This window comes from Gouania willdenowi, chromosome 11, assembly GCF_900634775.1.
Source record: "Gouania willdenowi chromosome 11, fGouWil2.1, whole genome shotgun sequence".
NCBI lineage: Eukaryota > Metazoa > Chordata > Actinopteri > Blenniiformes > Gobiesocidae > Gouania > Gouania willdenowi.
In genome coordinates, this window is record NC_041054.1 from 17990896 (window position 1) to 18008457 (window position 17562).

General features: G+C 35.6%; 1 protein-coding gene across 1 annotated transcript in view; it reads right to left on the reverse strand.

The window, feature by feature from the left end:
- Positions 1-17562, reverse strand: part of csmd2 (CUB and Sushi multiple domains 2) — a 340353-nt gene that overhangs the window by 156819 nt on the left and 165972 nt on the right. Inside the window, exons 6-10 of the mRNA XM_028460920.1 lie at positions 13686-13798; positions 11011-11088; positions 7321-7408; positions 5549-5673; positions 1086-1207 (exon numbers count right to left, since the gene is read on the reverse strand). Coding sequence (XP_028316721.1) covers positions 1086-1207; positions 5549-5673; positions 7321-7408; positions 11011-11088; positions 13686-13798 — 526 coding nt within the window. The remainder of the gene's footprint in view (positions 1-1085; positions 1208-5548; positions 5674-7320; positions 7409-11010; positions 11089-13685; positions 13799-17562) is intronic.

Below are 17562 nucleotides of genomic sequence, written 5' to 3' on the forward strand. Positions count from 1 at the left end.
GACCTAACATTTCTCCGACTGGGCCAAAGCAGGCGGGCAAGAATAGAAGTCCATTACATTCTTAAACAGAACGAACAGCCTCGCTCCATCTTCATCTCAACCAGACACAGTAAGAGACAGGGTGCCCGCTGGGTATAGCCAAGGGTGTCTTGGTGTGTTTGTGTTTGTGAGCAGAGTGAAGGACCGTAAATGTAACAGACTGTTTCCTGCTTTGCCTCTCACCTCACATAGCCTCAGTTTGACTCGGCAATGTGCAAAAAGTTAAATATATTTTAGACTATAATGTTTGAATTCAGAGAAACACTTATGACTCCGAATGGCCTTGAACAAAACTCTATAAGCCATAGGAAATACAGTCTGTCTATGATCCCCTATGCCTTTAAAATCCAAACATGACTATGATATATATATATATATATATATATATGAGTCATTGCAAGTTTGTTGCTTTGCCAGAGCCACAACTCATGGTGTACAACTAATCATCTTTGTCATTTTATTGTTTTTTTCCAACCAGGAAAGTAAGGTTTTTTTGTACCGACTGGAAATGATAATAAAAGCATTTTTTTTCACACTGTGCTCACACAAGGTATGTTGAACAGCTTACAAAAGCGTCCAGTTGCAATGATCAAAAAATGCAAAATGAGCTGTGTGTGTGTGTGTGTGTGTGTTTCCTTTGGACCTTCTCCCAAAGCATAGCAAACAAATCAGTTTTCCACTCTCCAATTTTGCTGGCATAAAAAAAAAGCCACATAACGCATACATCAGTGGAAGCTTCATTACATAAATTGGATAAAACAGCAATTATACACAACAACTTTGTTTTTAAACTGAGGTACAATTCATGCCATTTAACTTTTTGGACAGAAAAACATTCAAGTTACAAATTAATAAAATGTTTGTTTGAGTAATGATCCACCATTTTGTTTGGCATTCTCATTTTTTAACAACCACTTTGTGACATTCAGCTACTCAGTCAGTCTGTCTGGCATTTGGAGAATAGCTTCCAGACCACTGGCTCTCTAAAAGATGCTCTTTTTAAGCATTGTTAACAAAGTTGCCTCAAAGTGTCAATCCACTTTTACCTTGGACGTGTCTGTCGTCGTGATGATCCAAGTGCAGTTAGCATTATTGTCATACTGAACAGGGTAGTTTGGAGATGTGATGCCACCACTGGGTCCCCGTAGCTGGCCGCCACACATCGGTGCTGGGAGAAACCACAAAGACACAAACTAGTATTTAAATATCCGTTATATAATTATCTGCCCAGGTCACAAGTTACTACTCCATCACAGGGTTGGCAAATAGAGAATGAACGTCTAAAGCAGTGGTTCCCAAACTTTCCACGCTCCCGAATCCCTTCAGACATTTAATCTGAAGCAATGTGGCCCCTTCTCCTGCACACCTAAAAACATAATAATGTAATGTTATATACAGTAGCCCCCACATTAAAAATTGTCTCTGAAGTGTATCTATCCTGTTGAGGAATCATGTTTGCATTTCCTGGACAGAATGCAAGTGAGGACGCAGGTGCTGGCCCACATCATTGAACACTGCATTAGCATTAGCCTAGCATTGTCATTAACCTAGCATTAGTATTTTCTCGCATTAATTTTATACTAGCATTAACAAAAGCATTAGCTAGCATTAGCATAACAATTACATTAGCATTAACTAACATCATAGCATTAGAATATCATTAACATAACATTTACATTAGCTAGCATTATAATACCATTTACATTAGCATTACGAAAATCATAGCATTAGTATAGTATTAGCATAACATTAGCAAGCAATAGCATTAACAAGCATTAGTACTAGTACCCCCTCTAACAATTTGCGTACCCCACTTTGGGAACATAGGGTCTAAGGCACATGTGTCAAACCTATGGCCCAGGGGCCAAATTCAGCTTTTTGGAGCATCCAATTTGGCCCCCAGGAAAAAAGTAAAAATGAAACTCAATATTGACAGGGGCTCAAAGTTTTCTTGTGGCTAATTTGAGATCAAACTGTTCTGTCTCAAAAGTAACCTTATGATTCATTCATAATATATTTAATAACCCCCCCAAAAGAAATCTTAAGTGAAGAATCCTCTGCAGCAAAGTGTTTAACATATTACAGGTTATTCCTGGTTTAATCCCACCTACAAAAGAACATAACATTTACACATAGGTGTATTGATACTGATAAGATGCACATGTGCATCTTATCAGTATCAATACATGCATGTGGTAAACTCCACAAGTTCAACAAATACTCTTTGAATGTTACTTTTTAAATGTTAATGCTAAGTCACTGCTAATGCTAGGTTAATGCTAATGATAGGCTAATGCTAGATGAATACTATTGTTAGGCTACTGCTAATGCTAGGGTAATGCTAATATTAGGCTAATGCTAAGCAAATATTATTGCTAGGCTACTGCTAATGCTAGGTTAATGTCAATATTGGGCAAACATTATTAATGGTCACGCTAGGTTAATGCCAATATTAGGCTAATGTTAATAATGATAATGCTAGGTAAGTGATAATCCTAGGCTAATGCTAATATTAGTTGGTGCTAATGCTGGGTTAAAGATATTGTTAGGCTATTGGTAATGCCTTGTTAGTGTTAATGCTAGGCTAATGCTCATATTAAGTTAGTGCTCATGCTGGGTTAATGATATTGTTAGGCTCTTGGTAATGCCTTGTTTGTGTTAATGCTAGGTTAATGTTATTGCTAGGCTAATGACAATAGTTAGTGCTAATGCTAGGCTAATGTTATTGCTAGGTTAATGCTAGGCTAATGCTAGGTTAGTGTTATTGCTAGGCTCACAATAATGCTAGGTTAGTGCTAATGCTAAGTTAATGTTATTGCTACATTAATGCTAGTGTTAATGCTAAACTAATGCTATTGTTACGTTATTGCTATGATACTAATGCTAAGCTAAAGCTAATGGTAGCTAGTGTTAATGCTAATTTAATGTTACGATATTGCAGTGCAACATTAGCCAACACTTGCATCTTCACTTGTATTTACTTTCGGAATTTTTTTTTTTTTTACCAATGAGTGAAGCAAAATACACACATGAAACAGTACAAAGATTAAAGATAAAACAAAAAACAAAATATAGAATTTATGTGAAAAAGCCTTGAGTGCTGTGCAGACTAGAAAAGACAAGGTGACACTTCTTATCAGGACCTGAGGGGGTCTTAATGGCAGAGCCGTTCAACACCCCTCAAAATTAAAGCAGAATTACTAATGAGAAAAAGAGTGAGTCTATATGTCAAAAAAGGCCTGAAGGGTTTAAAGGGACTCAAAGCAACTACTGTGATTTTAATGAATTATGTCTAAAAAGGGTCTTTCGGGCATCAAACCTGACTCAATGCCACTGTGATTCACCCCTTTCCCCCCGACATCGCCCTCGTTTTTTATCTAAAATAAGCTTTGATCGAGTGAAGGTGAATAACGATTGATTAAAAGAAGTCAGATTGCAATGAATATGGCATAAAACTGAAGTGTTGGATATTGTTACATCTTTGGATGTAACAATAGGAAACAAATTGCAGGAACTAAAGTTTATGTATTAGCTGTACACAAAAAAAATAATATCCAAATCCATCTTATTAAAAACAAATAAACCATTGTCATTCCATTTTAACAGGCCTCACATTCAAGAGACACCTTACCTGTACTCATTTTGAAGATCAAAGCAATCTAGGTGACATTGTTTCACACACTAAAATATATTATGATTTCATATTCTTTCTTTGTTTAGATCATCCTGGATATAAATAGTTAAAGACAGTTTTATACATTAATACTGATAAAATGATGTATTCGGAGATAACTGAAAATATGGATTCAACCTGTTATTAAATGTAGCGTCCTCCTGATGATTGTGTAACCACATGTATAAGTAAATGTGTTCTTTCTTTGTTATGTCTAATTCTAATTAGTTGAACCCATTTTGGTATGTTAACTTGATGGGGAACTTTCCACACTGGTATTATCAGAGGCACTAATCTCCTTCCATAGGGTCAGTATTTTTCTTGACTGGTGACGCCTACAAGCTGCAGAGACTTCTTGACTTTCTGTGCAAGTGTGTCTTCCTCTCTCTCGCTCTCTTTTTCCTCATTTGCTCATTAAACTTGATCATTTATTTTACCAGGTAATTCTAAAAAGTTTTTTTTCTTTGTCCGTGAACTTGCTCCTCATCTTAGTCCAGTTAATTATTGGCCTGTTTACCCCTCACATCGACTGACGATTAGGTACCTGTCTAAATCACCAGCTCTTGGCTTTGACTGAACTACTATTTAAGCTTGTGCATCAACGGCCATGAACGGACAAAATCAACAAAAAACGTATTCATTTGCTAGGAAATAGCCCACTTACCTTTAGAGCCTTGTATATGTGCAGTATGTGTTAAAGAGCTTTATTATGCAGTATGTGTTCAGCATTGGTACAAACCAAATGTGCTAAAACATAACTATTAAAATCTAACAGTAAGGATATGTATGCCCTAATACCAGGGTTCCTACAGATTAAAATCAAGGCTTTTTAAGACTTTTTAATGCCATTTGAAATTAAATTGACGACCAATTTCACAGTAAACACAATTGCGGAAAAAATGCCACATCAATTACATAAGGTTAATGTACATATTTTCCAGTGTCTTGTGCAGATGTGCATCTGGCGGCCCCAAAAGTACACACACAAAAATACACAGAAAGATGGTAAAATACACACACACCCCAAAAAAAAAAAAAAACAGAAAAAAATAATCAAAATTACTCAAAACCCACAAGATGACAAAACAAATAGCCAGAAATCATGAAAATTATATATTTAAAAAGAAAAACACGTTACCATTTATTTTAAAACATGGGACTAATTACAATCATAAAAGCATACTTATGTGTTAAAATTTTGATTTTAGACATTTTGATAACAATTCATGAATTTAATGCCTTTTAAGACTTTTTAAGGCTCCGTGGGAACCGTGTAATACAGTAGACATACTGCATAGTATTAAACACTTAAAAGTTTAAACAATTAAACTCAACTATGAACTTAGGTCTATTATGATTTATTCATTTAATGTTAAATGGAGACAGAGAAACTAAAAAAAAAATTATGCCATTGAACCAAATTATTGCAACTGAATTGAAATGCCTTTAAATCAGAAAGTATAAAAATTCAAAAGTAGGTCGATTTAACAATGCAATATTTACTTACACATTTGTATTATAACATTCTAGCAATCTGCCAAATACTTTGCAACACTATTTTTAAGCTTTTAAAGCAAAATTTCAAGCCAAATTTTCAGGTACGTAAAAAAAAAAAAAAGGATGCAGGTCATTTTAAATCCCAACTTAGCCTATACAGTGTATGAATACAATTTACAATTTGTCAGCATGACTGATGCATCACAACAAACGCAAAAGAACAATTTCTAGACGCAAGCAAACATGATTTGCTTTGGACCTTTCTATACAGCGTTCTGTATAGAAAGGTCCAATTCCATCCTAGTTAAACACAGATGGACGAGATGTGCCAGTGCTTACCTCTGCAGATGGGCCGATCATCACTCCAGCCTACGTAGCTGTCTGTCACTCGCAGACAAGTGATGCTCTTGGAGCCCTGGAGTTCATAGCCCTCGTCACAGGAGAAATGCACCGTAGCACCTCGCCTGATGTCACATTACACACAGGGAAATCCCATCAGCAGAAGAACTAAATCATGGTGCTTTTCAAACTGCAGTTGCTCTCTGAGGAGTAGAGTTACTCACATTTTATTCTACAACTGACCACTAATAATAACCAAAATGGCAGAGAAAGAATTCACACAATGTATTTTTACTACTACTGTACTCTCCTGTATAGCGCAGTAAGATGTCATTTATAGTTGAATAGGGTTAGCTAGAATTAAGTTGCAGCATTCGGTTACGAAGAACAGTGGATAATATTTTCAACATAAAGTCACACCTCCAAGAAAGCACTGTGACTACTTGTAACTAGGGCTGCATGATTATGGCTAAAATGATAATCACAATTATTTTGATTAATATTGTAATCACGATTATAATCAAAATTATTAATCATGTCAGTGTTTTTATTACACTGCTTTTAAACAAACATGTGTACAATTTACAGTGCAAAATAAAGATTCAAATTAGAATTATACTAATATAAAACAAGAAGACAGTCATCAACAACCCTCGCCAAAATGGTTCTCATTATAACTCACAACCTTTTCCTAAATGTCCAAAATCTAACTTTGATGTATACATAAAAAAACATTATCACCTCAAAATATAAAATTACTTAAATGTTTTCTAAGAAAAGCTGTCCCCTTTGAAGATACCTCGAACAGAGTAAAAAAAAAAAAACGGTACAAGAGCAATAACTCCAAAAGAAATAATTGCGCACTTCTCATTTTCGAACTCCTGATACCTTGAAGGCACACACCGAATTTGGTTATCCTATCTTAAACAATTTTGAAGAAAAGCTGTGCCCTTTGAAGATACCTCAAACAGAGTAACAAATAAAATAAAATAAAAAAAAAACAGAACAAGGGTAATAACTAAAAAAATAATTGTGCACCTCTCATTTGTAAACTCCATCAAGGTATTGATACCTTGAAGCCACACACTGAATTTGGTTCTCCTATCTTAAACGGTTTATGAGAAAAGCTGATCTTTTTTAAAACACTTCAAACAGAATAAAAAAAATAAATAAAAAAAAACCAAACAAAACAAGGGCATTAACTCTCAAAAAAAAAAAAAAAAACATTGTGCGCATCTCATTTTCAAACTCCATCAAGGTATTGATGGAGTTTGAAAATGTCCCCTTTAACTCGGACGGACGGGGCTCAAACCTATATCCCCCTTCCACATTTGTGGCGGGGGATAAAAATCAACCCAATAATTTGAAATGTACCAAAAGGCGAACTGAATAAATACATTATTACAGAGTGCAGGGCCTGTATTATAAATGTAAATATTGTAGACGATCAGGTTATTTTCATCGTGGCAACCAAAATTGTGGTTACGATTAAAATTTGATTAATTGTGCAGCTCTACTTGAAACTACATCAGCATCATTTGTTTTCAGTAAACGATAATTGCACTGACTGAAAAATTATCACAAGTGTGGATTAAAAATCTATAAAGGCCCAACAGTTATTTCTTGCTCATTTTGAGTTGCCCTGAGTGCTGCTGCGTTCAACCCAAGAACTAAGACAGAAGTTGTTTTTTCCATGAGATTGTTCAGAAAATGAGTATGTCTAGTGATTTAATAATGTCTAGTTCTTGCTTGGTGTTAAGCATATCATTTACCTGAAATCAGAGCCTTTTCTTTTGCCTCGATCTGGAATTCCGGGATCAGGACACATGTTATGTCCTTGTGCTACGCCCATTTGAGACACTAAAAGGCCAAAGACAAACAGTAAAAAAAAGGAGGTTGAATTCATCTTTATTCATGACATCATACAGAAATAATGTACAAGAAAAGTGGGTTGTTTGCGTACTATCCAAACGCGGTAACAAAGTCATTTTTCATTGGTAAACAGTAGTTTGCCATTTTGTTTGTTGCAGCTTATCCTCATCTGCACATTTTCTCTTAAAAAACAAAAAAAAAAAACTAAACCAAATTGTGATTAGCATATGCTTCAAAATATTAAGAACGTGATGAGTGAAATATTCCTGGAAGCAAGAGGCTGTCTAAGCTTCTTTGTTATTGCCACAAGTGAAAACTCTTGACATTTGCGCTGCACTGGCGTTGCCTCCATCAGCTCATTCATCATACACCTTGACACGCTTAACATTATCAAATCCATGTTCTCCTCGGGCACATTCCGAGCTCTGCTCTGTTAAATTACATCACTCAGTGCAAACGAGTGGAAGCTGAAATGTCAGGAGGGGTCAAATAAACTGGAAGGTCCAGAAAGTCCGACTGACAAGAAGAGGTTAAAGGTTAAATCAACGTGACACCTGTTCATTGCCTAGGCTTCCTATGTAAGAGGGAAACAGGAAGACTAAAGAATGTTAGTAAGGGACCAACAAACTAAATAAATGTTTGTTTTTTTTTGTCTAAATGTACATTTAATTTAGCTTCAGAAACATTTACTGAACACATTAGAGTAGTGCAGCCTGAAATGTCTACATTAACTAATTAAAATTATATTTCTAATTTAGAAAAAATATATATTGTTTTTTTTTTCAAATTAACACATCACACACAATACATATCAAACAATTGTATTCTAAACAAAAGCTTTCTCAAATATAAATCTAGTTCAAATAATCATAAACATGATCATAAACTAATTCTAAATATGTATGATATCAAAATGGGGTCAAGAAAGGCCCAAAATAGGTTGGGAGCCACTGAAGTAGTGGTTCTCAAACTTTGAAAGAAGGTGAACTTTTAAGCCCCACCTGCACCCATTGCCCCCAAATAATCTTAATACCACAATTTAAAATTTATTAAACTAATGGGAAACAAGTAACTAAAGTAAAGTAATCACCTGCATAAAAAAAAAAAACTAATGTAAAAGTGCAGTATTCAAACATACAGGTAATAACGAAACATTGTTTGCAATCTGTGCCAAAAGGCTTATGAAAAAGGAAATTATATTTTTTTAAGACATTAAACCACTAAAAGCTTCTTTCTTGTGAAGAAAAAGTCGACGTAAATCGTAATTTTTGCATTTTAGTTCCACGTTGCATTTTGTTCTAATAATTGCTCTTAAAGCTGAGGTACTTGATTAATTTTCTTTATTCATTTATTTTCTTTAATTCAAAAAAAAAGATTCTTAATAGCATCAGATATTTTATCGTAAAAGTAATAATTTCTGAAAACATTGTACGTCTTCGTGCTGTCTGTGCCTTTTAATAATTATTTTAGTTAACAAAACGGAAGACAAAGTCTTGACAGTCACCCCATCCAGCTCCAATCACAGGATTTAGAGAAAGGAGGGATGAGCAGAGCCCACAAAGGAGCCTCCTCATTGGCTGCTGCAATATATAGTGAAGCGTGTGCACGGTGCAAACTTGTTTTCAGTCTTGTACTAGCTTTGGACGAGCAAGTGGCTGTTTTCCTTCTAGACAGGTCATCTAATGTCCCATTTTCCTATATTCTGTGTGCATACTTTTGCGTGGCGACGTATTTTACCGGTAGTGCACGTTCAGCTCTTGTGCGCGATTTTGTGCACTTCCGTGAGAGGAGGAGACTGGGACGGATTATCAGAGTGGGGGGCGGGATTTACGGATCAAATTCAGCCATGCCCCTCTGCCATGCTTCAAGAATCAGGTAGTGCAGCTATAGTATCGGCAACATTTTTAGGCTTCTTATTATTACTTTCTTTGTGTGAAGAAGTTTTCTTTAATGTTAAAGATATTTATTGTCAATGAAGAGATACATTTAAAAAGATTTGCATGAAATTAAAAGTTCCCTCCTGTTTGTCGCGCCCCACCTGTCATATCTCCGTTCCCCACCAGGGGGGCGCGCCACACACTTTGAGAAGCACTGCATTAGGTAAAATACATTTCTGCCTTTTTTAGGTGACCAATCAAAAGCCATCATAAAATCCTTTATTAATTTGAGCTACGTCATCACGTTCAATCAACAAGACCATGAGTTTCCCTTTAGTTGCCTCTACATGTATTGCATAGGCAGCCAAATATTGGATGAAATAGGAGATAGATCACTATTTTTACTATTAATACATTGTTTTCAGCTATAAATGATCAAAAGTGGAATAATTTATGAATTTAAAAAAAAAAATCTGAACTGTGTTTCATAACAACCAGGCCAGGCCCTAGCTCTATACACCAGCTAGGCATTAACAGAGGCTTGAATTTATAAATCCCTTTAAAAACCAAATTCATATAGTAAAAATCATTAATTTTAATCAAACTTTGGTGTTGTAATTAATATATATATATTTTTTTTTTTTCCATTTTGCTTTTAAACGTAATTGTTTTTATTGGTGTGCTGCTGCAGAATTCATGGAAAGAATAGATGACGTAAAGTAAGTGAGAAACTTTGTTTTCTTCTTCTAAAGTTTTAACTTGACTTTAAAGATAAGACAAAAATATAATATAAGGGACTTCATTTGTTTGCCGAGTTCCTACGAGTGCCCTTTTAAAAGAAAGCTTCAAGATTAATGTAAATTTGCAAGCCCTTCTTTGAAAGCATAAATAACTCATAATGAAATGTGTTTCCTTTGCCTGAGAAGGGTTTCAATAAAGGTGTTTCTTTTCATTAAGGGGGACACAAGATGGAAAAGAACTTTGCAGTCGGAATAAAGATTTACAAAGCCGACTGTACACAGAGGAACATAAAAGACTTGGATTAAAGCAATTTACCCAAGGACGGAAAAAGTGATTTACTTTGATTGACAGAAGTGTTTAAAAAAAACAAAAAGGGAGACGGAATTGGATAAAGTGAGTCCTATATGTCCTCCAGGTTTCACCACCATTACTGCCTGAAAGTATCGCGTTTGGTTCTCAAATCTTTCAAACATCTGTCCCAAATGTCAACTCGCTCAGGTGACTCACGGCTCTTAATATTTAAACTGTTCAAACAATATGCCCTGAATGGCACTGCAATGCCAGTGGACTTGTTGAAAAGTCAAAAATACACAATAAAAGACAATACTAGATTTACTGATGTTTAGTACTAAATAGAAATGTATGGCGAGCACACGCTGGTGCCGTCTGTTTTAAAAGTCACCACTGAGACTTTTATTTTACGGCAAAAGTAGGAAAAACAACATTAAGCGTCATTTCCAAGATGTAGACAAAAGTGTAATGTGAGCAAAGCAATGTTTTTTAGTATGTCTTAACCGTATAAACAAAAACATATGAAACTTTTGGCAATAGATGATAGAAGTAAAACAATATTTTGGATTAAGATGTTTATTACTAGTAAGAAAGCAATATTTTATTAAAAAAAACATTAATTCCCATTTATCCCCTTAATGCAAACATATATGGTTTATTTTGGTTTTGTTTTGTACTTACACACTGAAATCTTTTGTTGGTTGTCTTTGCTCGGCAGCATCTTTACACCTCGAGACTTTAGCTCAGTCATTTTCTTCACTGTAAAAAAAAAAAAACCAAAGCAGTGAAAAATACAACAAACACAACATAACTATGGATAAATGCATTTTACAAAGAAAGAGGTGTGATTTAAAGCATAGCATGTCATACTCACAGATCACAATAGTCTTTGTTTTCTGGTTTTGCAATATGAACTAAAATTAAGAAAGCTGTAGATATTTGGAATGACTTTTTTAGGGGATTTCACAAGTCCCAAATTCTAGAGATTCCCACAGAAAAAAATCTAAATGAATGAAAATGTGCTATTTTTTATTTTTATCTTTAACAAAAGGATCAGAATACCTCCAGTTTATGTAAAAACCATGAGAACTGTGCATTTGATAACATTTTTAAATGAATTATTTGCTCTCTGGGCTCTAGCTACAATGTTCTAGCATAATGCTGCCTTTAACAGAGGTTATCGTCAGAAAAGACACAAAAAGGTAAGGTTAAGGTAATTTATCGAGGCACATTATGTTTTAATTACAATTCAATGTTAGCAAAAACATTATCATTTTAATTTAAAATTAAACCAATTTTGTGGTATTTTTCGTCAAGCATTGAGTTTAATACTGTATATGGAAGAATAGAAGAAAGGTCCTTGAAAATTACAGGAATAAAAGACAATCAGGAACATTTCTAGGTCAATATACAGTAAACAAAATCATAAAAAAATTAAATTGGTGATAAAGGAAATGCAAACATAAATGAAATACAAATCATCCCTGACACTTTTTGAATTTCATATAGATTCAACATTTTTCCAGATAAACAGCCTGTACAATCAGTGCTTCCTCTCACACTTATTCCAGTTAATTACTTTTTTATGTGTAATTATTAACTCATTTCCTGCCACTGACATACATATACGTCATTTCAAATCCAAACGACCACTGCCATTGACTTAAGTGTACGTCAATTGTGTTTTTCAATGGGGGTTGCTAGGAAACACTGTGGCAGAGTTCTCCCATAGATATTGGACTTGTATTATAACGTAGTGACTAACTGGTGCCATGTAGGTGGCAGCAGTGCACCTCTGGATAAGAGATCACCTGTGATCGGCAGAGGTTGGGGGAGAGGAAAGGAGTTTACGAGGCAGAAAACGGCACGGTGGGAGTCAACTACTGAGAGAGTCGCGATCGTGAGAGAAAACAATCAACAATCGCGTGTGTGGAGACGGGGGTGTGGGGACATGGAGGAAGGCTAAAATACGGCAAGGGAACCATACAACTCTAACCAGATAATAGTTTGGCTATCAAACGCCTGGTCTCAGTAATGTTTTTGTTGTTTTATAGAAGGAAGCCAATGTTGAGGTGTCACTAAAGCAAAAAAAAAAAATAAAAAATAGCCTAAAAGTCACTGAAAGGTTTTTTTAAAGCTGTTTTTCTCAGCTTTTTGCTCAGAAACTGGCATTTTGTGTGAAATTTACCAATATTCAACTGCTAATTACGGAAGAACAAAACAAGCTAAAAACTTTTTTGTTTCCTAATGAAAGTAGAGAGTCTATTCTTTCCGAATCAGATTTTACATAGTCATAGTAAAAAAAATATTCTGTGGGTTTCCAAAATCGGTGAAAATGCTCTAAAATGTCTGGCAGGGAGGGGGGTTGCTGTTCTGAAAATGGCTGGCAGCAAATGAGTTTGTGTTTTGTTTTTCAATATATGTTGTCCAATTTCATCACACTGCAATTCAAAGTGGTAATTTATCTGACATATGTGTCAACACGTTGGTTTCATTATAAACCAGGAATGTCGAGGACAACAATGTCAAATGCCTTTTCTAATGTCACATAAAATATAAGAACCTGTCATCTTTCTCTCTACAAGTTGCTTATACGACTGCTAAAGAATCCTGATAACTCTCACATGAAGGATTGTTTGTATAGATTTTTTTTGGGCATGTCAGGCTTTATTATCATTCAGCTCATTATATACATGTTGCTACAACATTAAACCTGTTTTTGTTCAATAATAATTCCCCTTCTACCCAGATAGCTTGTCTATTCATTTTCTTAAATTCCTAACATTTGGTTGAAGGTGAAGTTTGTTGACATTGCCTTTGTTGTTAAACTAATCCTTTTCCCCTTGCTTATTCCCTCAAAGATGACCTATAAGCCTCAAAGCGTAATGGGACAGACATGGATACACACTACAGAGAGGATTTAGTGTGTGTGTTTGAAATATTGGTACACACAATAAAAAAGGTATTGAAATCCAAGTTAGTCCCTTAACATAATGCAAGTTCTCAGAATGAGTAAAACAAAAATGGGGGAAAAAACAAATGGCTGTATTCACAAGGCACTATATTCATACATGCTTATGCTTTTCAACCTGCATATCAATAACTTGGATAAACATGAGCAGTAGAACATGCAAGATGCATATATATAAATAAATATAATTCAAGACTAGGATTTAAGCAAAGAGGGAAGTACCATAGCTAATATAACATTCAAATACAACAATAAGAGAACGAAAAACCAACAAAAACCATGGCCACTTACAGCTGATTAAACAAGCTAAAGACAACAGCCAGTTTTAACAATCAACAGAATAAGATAGTCAACCTTTTTTTTTTTTAAACCAGTGCTTTCTTACCTTGATACTGGGCACTAAAACCTCTCAACTTGTGGTTTCCATCAGAAGTGAAATGCAGTCGAAGCCAATTCTTGCTGCTAATGATGGGAGATGGAAGGTTTGGCCCAGTAAACCTGCAAACACAGAAATAAGTTAGGCTCAAACTGTACCTACCATTTCACAAAGCCATATAAAGTAGTTCTCAATTGGTTCGACACAATGTCAACAATACGGACAGGCACAACAATGGCAAGTGTTATTATCTGTAGTGAATGACCTTATTTGGAAAGCAAACAACTAAGGTCTCTTTCTCCCACCAACATCTTTAAACTAAGAATTTCTGAATAGTGATAGTGGGGATTGTAATCTTAACCAGAAGTATGAATATTTAAATCTAGGAAAATCTACCTTAAATCTACCAAGTAATAGTTAAGGCAGAATATGTATGCACAAAGCCATTATAAAGATACATTTAATTAAAAATAAATAAATACATAAATACTGTTATAAGATGTGGCATAATATGTTACTACACCACTTAGAATTTGGCATTTAAGAACCAATTACAGGTACATTCAAAAGATTTTAGATGGGAAAAACACATTCCTTGTTGGAGAGCACATGGAATAACAAATCGGCTGTGATATTTGGTAATCTGTTGACAATTGGATAGGGAAGAGAACAGAATAATATGAAAGGTGGTGCGAGCCTGTCCTAGATTGTAGTGTGTGTGTGTGTGTGTGTGTGTGTGTGTGTGGGTGTGTGTGTGTGCGAGATCTAATCAAATAATTAATATTCTCGTGCATGTTTCCATGCTTTGTTCAGCAAAAACATTTAAAACGTTAAAGGGAAAGATTTAGTTTACCAGTGTATTTTAGCTCACCACAGATTGTAAAGCTGTCTTATTTGTAAGGAGGGTGATTACTACAAAATTGGGTTAAAAATGCTTAAGTCAAGGAAAAAACACCATGGCCCTCATTTATCAACCTTGTGTGCAATTGATTGGGTGAATGGCGGAATTTGATCGTAATTAACATGTTACGCCATCCTGTTTCTGAGGCCACTCCCACTGAGGTCAAACAAGAAAAGAAGCTTTTCCAAGAAGAAAGTCGGCGTCCTCACATCTGAGGTGGAGCAAAACAAAAATGTGCTTTTTTACAGTGTAAAAACTGGAATTTAGGAAGCGCATGTAACGTTCTGTGGAAGAGGATCAGCTATTGAGCATGTGACGTCTGCCCCCCTGTGTGCGCTGAGAGCAACTTCTCAACAGAGATCCTGGAGAGACACACATGATATGACGTAAATATCAGCCCCAGTCCGCACGCTTTAGTCAATATATATCACATTAAAATGAATTAACGATCGAAACACTTTAAAAATGACTAAATGTCTCTTCTGTGTTTATTATGCCTTCAGCCAATTTCACCTGTAATTTACCACAATACTGATTACTGCAGCGCATTTGTAAAAGTTTAGGAACTATTTACATTTAAATGCATGAATGAGGACCTTTTTCTCCATACAGCCCTCAGTGCTGTGCCGTACATGAGATCTGATTGTAGTGTACGCTCACGTCACAAATGATAAATACCGAAGCTTGCGTGAATTTGGTTGAACATGCGTCATACGCTCAGATCTGAATGTACAAAACAGTTGATAAATGAGGGTCAATTGTTTCACAATTGAACGTTGCAATAAATCATGTTAGAGTTTAAGCACAAAACAAACAGGAAGTAATGGTTAGAATGCCTTAGGAATTGATAGCAGCATCATGGTCAACACTTATTTCTTACAAGATGTAAAAAGTGACTCCTCAACTATCTTTCATTAGAAGACAGTCACTTTGCCCCAGCTTATGTTTTGTGTCAACAATTACCCTTCTATCATGTCCACTAAAGCTTGGTTCAGTGGCAGACAGAGGCTGGCAGTTATTGCTATTGTTGCCTTTGAATATATTGTTTGTTTATTGTAATCGCATTAATGCTTCAAGTAGAACTGCGGCCATGACTTTAAATGTTAAAACTCTAAGATCTAATAAAAGAGAAGGATTAGTATACTGAGAGTGTTACAATGTCAACAACACTGCACAATGCAAAATACCAGTTTTTGATAAATTAGCATCAAAGCCAAATGCATTCCTTTTATAGCTTTGGAAAAGCATTATTGAATTATACTTGACACACACACAGGCAGTGCCTCCTGATCTGTATGCAAATGAAGGCTTACCAGACACTTCCATTGTTGTCGAAGCCCGAGCCAATAGGGGACAAATCAAGTAAGTGGTAGCACACACAAACGCACACGCATACACACAGTCACACATTTTCAACATGTGTGAGCAGCAACTGATGTAATGTAACACATTTTGCAAATTTAACACATCTAGCTCACATCATAAGTACTGTTGGGGAAAAAGATTTGTGGAAAAGTAGAGATTCAGATAAACGATTAAAAAAGTAGATACAATAAGTAAGTAAGAGAATGTCCATCTGAAAATTAAGGAAAGTTTCAGATGGACAAATACCATTCACGTTTATATTGAAATAACTTTGCACACAAGGGGAAAATGTAATTGTGTATTTCTATAATCCAAGCCTTGTAATGTCCAGATGTGTATTTTGTTTGACAAAGACAATGTATATTCAATAAAGGTACCCGCTGCTGTACTGAATGGACTAATAAAGCTTGAAAACACACCCATCCAGAGGGCTAAATGTAAAGAATACACATGGAAAAGAAGGGTTTGGGGGAACCAAGCAGAACCAATCACCAATAGAGGAGATGGCATTAAAATGCACCACTTGAAGAAGAATGCAAGACAATTGAGAAAACAACTTTGGTTTCTCTGTGCAAGAGACGAAGAAAGACTATCTCGGACGGAGGTAGTGCCGTTTGTTCGTGATAATGCCATTTGGCTTGTAAGTCAAGGATGCCAGTGACCTTAATTTCCAGGTAAAGATTAGTCTTGATTATGGCCGTGGCTCCTGGAGCAGTAAAGACACGCCCAGTCTATACCATAAAATCAATGAAGAACAATCTATGCTATGCCAACTGTCTATTCAATACTCACTATAGCTCTGTATTCGCAATTCACCTAACCCAAACGACTCGCTACAGATTTGAGTCGACAGGTGCTAGTTTTTATTGGGGAAAGAGCCAACAGTGGTGGTCCGTGACATAAGAAACCATCAAAATTAGATTTGAATAGCCAGGTGTCTGGAGAACACTTCAAAAAATGCCTTGATTATGGGCGTGGCTCCTGAAGCAGTTAAAACACGCACAGTCAATGTGAACTAGCTACTCATTACTCAATATACCTCTCTATTCACTATTCTCTCAATCCAAACTTCTCACCACAGATTGTAGAGCCCACGGGTGCTAGTTCTTATAGAAGGGGCGGGGCTAATAGTGTTTGGTTGTGACGCAAACCCACAACCATGATCTTGTTCTCAGCCAACAGCAAAAATAAATTGTAATAGACCCATAGAGCGCATTTTACAACAAAATGTTAAATTGATATGTTAACCACCAAACACACACACACATATATATATATATACATAAAGAAAGGTTGAATATAATACCTAGGTTGGAGATGATGTAGGTGTGCTTGTATGTGTGTGCTTTTAGTCAACGAAGCTATTTTCTATGCCTGATTGTCCATTGTAGGTTTGAAGGTTGCAACAACATCTTCAGTCATTCACTTCTATGGTCAATTCCCTAATAATCCTGATATTTGACAGCACAATACCTAAAGAATATGTGCCCTTAAGACAGCATGAAAATTTGGCACAAAGAGAGCAGATCCACCTGGCCTTGAACCCATAATTTCTGCTCAGCGGCAAACGCCACCTATTATGCAATTAGGTAGTCAAACAACTTACTTAACCAAGTCCAC